The sequence below is a fragment of the Aulonocara stuartgranti genome, assembly GCF_965226115.1.
Source record: "Aulonocara stuartgranti genome assembly, chromosome: 7".
Lineage (NCBI taxonomy): Eukaryota > Metazoa > Chordata > Actinopteri > Cichliformes > Cichlidae > Aulonocara > Aulonocara stuartgranti.
The window spans coordinates 39,396,910-39,404,939 of NC_138945.1; the positions used below are offsets into that span (position 1 = coordinate 39,396,910).

General features: G+C 40.0%; 1 protein-coding gene across 1 annotated transcript; it reads right to left on the reverse strand.

The window, feature by feature from the left end:
* Nucleotides 1–886: 886 nt before the first annotated feature.
* On the reverse strand, nucleotides 887–7,102 carry LOC309712230 (single-strand DNA endonuclease ASTE1-like). The gene is made up of 5 exons (XM_082542885.1): nucleotides 7,032–7,102; nucleotides 3,044–4,439; nucleotides 2,733–2,937; nucleotides 2,269–2,431; nucleotides 887–2,188 (listed from the first exon to the last, which is right to left on the reverse strand). Exons 2-5 carry the CDS (start codon nucleotides 4,244–4,246, stop codon nucleotides 1,936–1,938), a joined length of 1,824 nt encoding a protein of 607 aa, XP_082399011.1. The 5' UTR covers nucleotides 4,247–4,439; nucleotides 7,032–7,102; the 3' UTR covers nucleotides 887–1,935.
* Nucleotides 7,103–8,030: the final 928 nt, after the last annotated feature.

The following is an 8,030-nucleotide window of genomic DNA, read 5'->3' on the forward strand; positions in this document are numbered from 1 at the left end:
TCCCAAAAATGGCACCACACCATGTAAAAATATAATATAAGCTCTGGCGGACTTGGTTCTATGGTAGGTCTTAAAGGGTTAAGTCCTAAGGTCTGTATTTTAGGCATTTATTCAGATGACTGTATTTCAACTCAGACAGAGAGAAAGATGGTTGACTTTTGCTTACTCCAGGCCAAACGTTGTATTGCTATATGCTAAAAGAATGTTGGTGGCCCCTCTTTTGACCAATGTTAAACAATGTAAATTTAGTTCTTGAGAAACTGACCTATGTGGTTAGGAAAAGATCATCAGAATTTTTTGATATTTGGAAGATGTTTCTGGAGCTTTTAAAGACCGGGGACGTTGAGGAACTGGAGAGAGAGTAATGTAATGAAAATATGCAACTAAATTTGGGAATGTATACAGTACAGACTATCCTGTACTTTTTTTTTTATTTTATATTTTTTAAATTTCCTTTAGTATTATTAACATTTTTTTATTTGTTTTTTGAATGTCTTGTGTTCTTAGTACTTTCTTACTGCCATATGTTCAAGTTGTTTAAAGTGTTGGATGTTTCTGAATACAAAATTCAATAAATATATGTTTAAAAAAAACAAAGAGGCAGATTTTCTCCATGTTTCAAACACTGAAACACATTTATGAAGCTCCAGAATCTGTTCAGCTAAAGTCAGAGAAGTAACATTGTAACACAAAGGATACTACTGCAGAATCATATTTAGGAAAATTTAAACCTGAATGTAAATTTAAGATATTTTAGTCTGAAAGACGTTATGGGGATGTTATTGTAAAATAGCTGCACACTGACACACTTCTCTAAAAAGGTTGTTATAAATATGGCTAATTCAACATGGCTGACCCCTCATTAAAAAGCCAAAAACAAAACCACTGTATTTTTAATATTTATTTCTTTATGCAGACAAGTCTTATCTGTAGTTGTAATACAAATAGATTAATTCCACCAGGACCAATTCATTTAAGCACACTTGATATGTTAGGGTACATAATCCCATGTTCAAGAAAATTGCAAACACTGGTTCTTAATATATCTTAATATCTAAAATAATGATAGACAATATTGGAAAAAACACATCTGCGTCTATACGTCACAAAAAGCTGCTTCCCCTTGGCAATTCTTCCTTTTCTCAATGATTAAGTTAAAAATGAGGATGATAAAAAAATCAACTTCTACATTAAATTTATCTTGATTTCCTGATCCCAACATTTGCAGTGATCTTACCTGTGTTATTTCAGGATGGTCAGTGATGCTGAGGATGCAGAAAGGGGGGTGAGGGGGAGAAACAGCTTTATACCCAAGAGACAATTCAAAACCAAACAGGATAAAAGAAAGTTAAGACAGAAGAGAACATCTCACAGTAACACAAATTGTCACCATAACTTGTTTTAACAACATAAAGCTGTTAAAACAGAATAAGTAAAATGATGATCAATGTTCAGTCTAAATCTCACTGGAGTTTAACCTGCTGTTGCACATCATGATACTTCCTGTGGATACTGTGTGACATAAAACCGCCATGAACTGTCATTTGTCATGTAAAAGGTAAATGGACTGATTGTTATATTTCTACTCTCCCAGAGCACTCAAAGTGCTTTGTACAACATGTGGCACATTAATCAGATTATTTCTGTGTATTTCTGGACTCTAGCTTTTGTTTCCTTTTGTATTTTGGTTTGCATGTTTTTCTTTGGCCAAATAAAAATTTCTCTTTTACTTTAAATCGGCAGCCTTGTTGTCCCAAATTTCAATTCCCTTCACACTCCTTTCCATGCTTCTGCAATTTACATTCAGTATAGACAATGCAGAGCATACAAAAGACAGAGTACAGCTAAAGTGAGAGCAGAAAAGGTACAAAGTTTCTGAGAATAACAAAGAAGTGTAACAGAATAGAGCTTCAGGAGCAGCAGCATCACTTGGTCTCAATAATCTGTTTTCTTCTGCTTTGAGTCTCTCTGCTCTTCTTCCCTCTTGCGTTTCTGGACTTGCTGTGATCCCTTCTCATTAGAGGGAGCTGCACTCATCAAGGACTGAGAGGATCCCTCTCCAGAAGATGGATTACAAGCAGTCTTTAGATTCTCATATAATTCCTTCTTTTCTCCTCTCAGTGTTTTCTGTACTTCTTCAATCTCGTCTTCATCTGCCAGCCGATGAAGGAGAGGTCCACAGTAAAGCCTGACAAAGCAGAAAATCTCAGTTAAAGTTGATGAAGTGTGTTAAACATCTGTGGAGCGCATCATTGGTCTGGTGTTTACCGGGCACACTGAGGTTCTGGTAGAGGGGAACACAGCAGCTGGTTCAGGTGGAGGCTCTGCCTCATGCAGCACAGCCATTGGCTGAAAGCATGAGCCACACGGGGCTGCCAGTTACTCACACCTTCATCCTTTAAAGCTTTCCTCTTCCTCTCAAACTCGTCCTCTACAGACAACATAAGACAAAGTTTCAGTGACACAGAACCAGAGACCAGCAGCAGTTTGTCTTCTTGATCAGGCTGATGTGGAAGCATCAGTGCTGCTGCTGTCACAGAAACTCTGACTACAGTCCATCTGCTGACTGCTTTCAGAGAGACTAACCTGCTGACAGCTGACCGTGAATAATAAACCGAATAATCAACTTTATGGAGCTGAAACTGTAGAGCTGTCACAAGTGTTCCTAATTAAGTGACTTGTAACTATGCATTTCGTTGTAAATATCCATCATGTTACCCAGTGAGACTCACCTGGACCATGTTGGTCAAACACAAACCCCAACAGGAGGGCGTGGAGGCAGTGGACAGTTTCAGGTTTTGGGTGGTGTTGTAGCCTCTTGAACCAGAAAACAGTCACACAGACTGGCAGCTTCAGCTGGTCGGGGATGTTTTCTAAGGCTGAAGTCTGAACCTGCAGAGCTTCTTCAAACACTCTGCGACGCAAACCCTCAGGAGCCTGCACAGAGAGGTACCACACAGACAAGATGCTCACGTGTACCACGGAAACACATCTATGACCTGTCAGAGTAATTAAACACATATTTATTGATTAACCTCAGTACCTTATGCAGACGCTCTAGTTGCAGTTGTTTCTGTTCATCACTGCTGAGGAGTATTGATGGGACACGTTTGTCTTTGATCTCTTCTCTATCCCTGTCATATTCAGTGCACATCTTATCTCCAATTAACAGTCCATAGAAGTACTGTCTGATGGGGTAAGCAGCTGTGTAACTACTGTGCTGTGAAAAGTCCTCCACAACTGGAGTCAGCATCATTGTCTTCTGATCCACAACACTTGTGACGAAAGTGGTGAGTTCTCCAGACATCATATTTTCATGCATCCACGAAGGCAGATTAGAACTTGTTTCTTCTGGTTCAACATATTTTTGAATGGCAAGTTTGAATGTTTTGTTCTCTTTTTCACCAACATGACTTAAAGCTTGACTCAGAGCACGTTCTCTCTTCTGTGAGTCGTTCAAACCATCCAGATTCACTTTACTTAAAAACCTGAGCATACCATCCAGTCTTTTAATGCTGTACTCACCAGATGAAGATGATTGTCTTGCAAACCTACCTCTATCTTCTAATCTTGAATAATCATTTCCTGCTATTGAAGCAAAGACTGGCATGAGAGCAGGGTCCAATTTAAAATGCTCACAAAACTTTGAACGTGTGTAGAGCTTAGCAGGAATTTTGCCATCCTTCTTTCTTTTCCATTCAAAGTTGTCGAGATGAAGGAAACCTTTGTGCACATCATAGATAAGGAAATCTGTGTCAGTGGCCAGCACAGCACATTGTTTCTGATTTGCAGCAGAAAAAACCTCAGGGTCTGCCTCTCCTAAACACTGTTTAAACTCTATGTCTTTCTCCTTCAAGATTTCTATGAAGACATCTTTGACCAGAGGTGGTAAGACGTTACATCCTTTTGGCACAGCGTCAGGCTCACTCTCTGCTATTGTCTTTGCTTTTTCTAGTCTATTTCCAAGGCGAGACACAACTGTTTTGTGCTTGTCAGGCCCCGAGCCTCCATCCAAGATGACGTACGGAGTGACTTCACAGTCCTGCAGAGTCTTAAAAAAGTTACAGACCTCATCTTTGAATCCAGGATAATCTCCTCCACAGCGCTGGTCCAGCTTTGGATCAGAGTTATAATACAAACAATAGTACAGAGCTGCACCATCAATGATGAGACCTGTTTTTTCTACTTTAACCTCTTCACAGAGACACAAATCATCTAGCATTTTCTTTAACTTTGAAACCCCCATGATTCCTTACGGTGTGGTGAAGGTGAGCGGTGGTTATTGTGCTAATGCCTTTGTGTCTGGTGATTAGTCGATGCTAGCAGTGATGTCAGCAGAGGGTGAGGGTGCACCACCAGATGTTCTAATACTATTCAAAGCAGTGGAAAAATGTTGAATCGACCTCCTGACTGATCAACTGGAAACTTTGCAGAAATTTCTACAAAAAAAAGAAAAGATTACTGCCGTTTACAATAGTTCAGTCTGACTAACAAGAAAATGTAACAAAGCATTCAGAGGACAAAGCAAAATGTATTATTAACAGGTGATATACATGGTCTTACAAAAAGTGCCAACAGACGCCATGAAAAACAAAGTAATTCTGAATTCAGGATGATTTGTTAGTTTCCATATAAGATGGGAAATGGAGATGAGCGGGTTATGATGATGTGAGGGGACGATGGAGGTGAAACATTTGTGTGCCCAGACAATATTTCTATTTCTTTGTTTGGTTCAGACGGCACTTTATTAAGACCTGTTATCTGAAAAATTTTCTGCAGGGATTTCTTCATCCTCTTATTGTCTTCACCATCATCACTTCTAACAGAATTGCAACCAAGGAACTTGGCTATGCTTGCTATGCTTCACAGGATCTGAACTTTCAGGGAAATTCTTAGAAAAAAAATCAGTTTTCAGGGCAGCAAAAATTATTACAGCAAAGATCTGTGAATACAGAGCCTGAACATGTTTCTCTTTGTGTACCAGCTCTGAGGTTTCTAACTCTCCTCAGGGCTCGCAAAATTTCAAAATCCCTGGTAGCCCTTCGGGCAGGGACTCTTCAGTTTTTTGTAGCCCAAAATAAATTTAAGTAGCCCGAATAAAAAAGAGCAATTTTTTGATTGATGTTTTGTTTCCTGTTTTGTTTCCTTTACAATATTATACATTAAAGTATAATATTGTAAAGGAAACAAAACATTAATCAAAAAATTGTTGAAAAACAAATTACAACATTGTATAAAAATTACAATCATCAATTCAAATACTTGGTTCTAATTGAACAGAAATTTCTATGAACTTGTAAGAACTGTGTAGGACATGAATCAGTCTGTGTCAGATCCTGAATTTGAAATTTCCACTGAAATCACAGGTAAGAGACAAGTGGAACCAAGATCGAGGCCATTTGCTTTTTGAAGTTTGCAAAGACTGCTAAATTGTGCCAGTGGTAGTTCACTCTTTGCAACATAGTACGCTGTTTTAGACTGATTTTCAGGTTTATTTTTAGTATGTTATTTGCAACTGGTGTTTGTTCTGGGAAAGACATTGCAGACTGAGCAATAATGCATTTCTTGCATTTCTCATGGGTTCTAATGGGGGCCTTTCTTAAAATGACTGGTCCCAGTAACAAAGATGCTTGTCGACTCAGAAATCGAGGGAAAACCAACAACACACCCGGCAGAACATCATGTTATTTACACGGGTGCACATAAGTGGTCTGCATGTGCGCAGCGCATTCGCTGTCAAAATAAAAGACGCGCACCAGATAAGAAGTTGCAACACGCGTTTGCGTCCATATAAAAAGCACTGTTTTTGTCCGCTAGAGTGGGATTTTCACGGCACATTCTGCACCACATCTCTGTGCGTTCATCATTTGTTTGAAGCCAGCTCACCTCCTGCAACTACTTTTTCGAGAATACGTGCTTCTTTTGTGGTTCGGACTCCTTCTGACATTTGTTTGGAGGTGGAGGAAAACCAAAGTAATTGCTTAAAGGAGCTTGCTTCTTCGACATCTTTAAGAGTGCTAAACAAATGTCTGTCCTCCTCCAGAAAATCTTATGTACGCAAACGCGTGTTGCAACTATTTTGACAGCAAATGCGCACCTGCGGACCACTTATGTGCACCACTGGTTATTATATAGCTTGTCATATTGCAGCCACAGAAATTCTTTTGTCCATGAAACCATAAAGCTGCACTTTCTTTTTGCCTTATAGTCTGATTTGTCATAACTTCTCCGTTTTGTGGTAAGCTTTTCTTTGGCTGTCACTTCTTCACCCTGACCTGTCTTATTTGGCTCAGCAGAACTAAAATATAAATCCTGCTGCTTTTACACACGCACTCACATAACGCTCAGCAATTCTCTGCGCGATCAACCTCTCACATGTTTAAGCTGCGGGAGATTTCACTTGTCATGTTTGCATAGTAAGCTAACGATTAATAAGACGATGTCAGAGGAATTGGTGTGCAAATTATCATCACTCACCAATCAGTACTGTCCCTATCTATACACAGTTCGCGCGATTGCAAAGTGAAAGCAAAAAACAAGCGCGAATTCAATATGTCACATATTGACAGTGGCTCACCGATGCCAATGACATAATTACCCAGCTACATTTCCGAAAGAATGCAAAAGCATTGACATATATTTTTCCTTCCTACATTAGCCCGACAGGCAGGGCAGAGATGGTAGCCCGACTGGAAAAATCGCTAGCCCCGGGACGTCGGGCTAGCGATTTTGCAAGCCCTGCTCCTGCTGTGATGACGCAGATCAAACTCAGATCCCGTACAGATGAATACATCTGTTATGAAACTATTTTCAGTCTCTGAAAACTCTTCAGGAAAAACGTTTTTAAAAAAACTAAAATACTCAAAAAAAAAACACTTGTTGATGCTTAGTTTCACTTTCACTTCGCCACGAACTCCAAACAGAGTTTATCTGAACATTATCTGAGTCCTCCTTCCTTCTTTGGCTCTCTGTCTCTCCAGCCTCTCTCTCCTACCTGCACAATCACTATGACATAACGAGCGGATTCTCACCTTTTTAGTCTGCAGAAGCTGAGAGTCCGAGCAGCTCCGACGAGTCACTCTTCAAAATGTCTGAGCAGTAGTGATGTTCGATTCGTGAACGAATCGTTCAATACTCGAGAATCACTTTACTGACTTGTGAATCATGATTCACAAGCCCAACTGACTCACTGACTCATCCCTGTTGCTGTTAGCAAACTAATTCCATTAGTAGAAATATATCTAGCTTATAATTAAAATTGTGGGGGGAAAAACAACAGCCAGTTTCGTAACAAAAGCATTTCTGCTCTGAACTGAAAGAAAACCCCCTGAGTAGAAGCTCACATCAAGAAAATAGCTCCTCGGTTCACAGTAGCATTGCGCTGCTAACATGCTAACAGCACATTTGAGCTACTCACCCCCTCCCTTCCTGTGCTGAATCGTAAGCATAAGCGAATCACTCAGGACTCACTAACCCGAGAAGGGGGCCGAGCAAGATGGCGGCGTGATGAGGAGTGTCTTTTCGAGCTCTCAGCACTAGAAAGATATAAAGCATTTTTACAACGCTTATTTGACGTCTTTGTAACTTTCAAGACTTTTTTGAAGATCAACACACTAAACCTGCTAAACCTGAAACCAAATTCTGCAACAACAACATGTCGAAATCTGCTCAGAAAAGGCTGAGTAACTCGGGCAAACCACATGCAACTAGCATGCTAGCTAGCGACCATAGCTACATAAGAGAAATGGAGTGTCAGCAGATGGTTGAAGAAGAATTTCCACCCCTACCAGTTACGCCTTCCAAGCCTCCAGTGGCTAAAAAACCAACACTGTCTACCAGTCACTCTGATGACGATTCCCTGAAAGCTGATGCGGTCAACACTTTGATTAATCTGATCAACACCAGAAGTGACGCAATTGAAGAAATGGTAGGAACAGTTCGTACGGACTTAAAGGACATAAGTGATAAGATTATGGTCATTGAGAAAAGGGTTGAGAAAAACGAAACGCTTACACAGAAATGTGACGAAC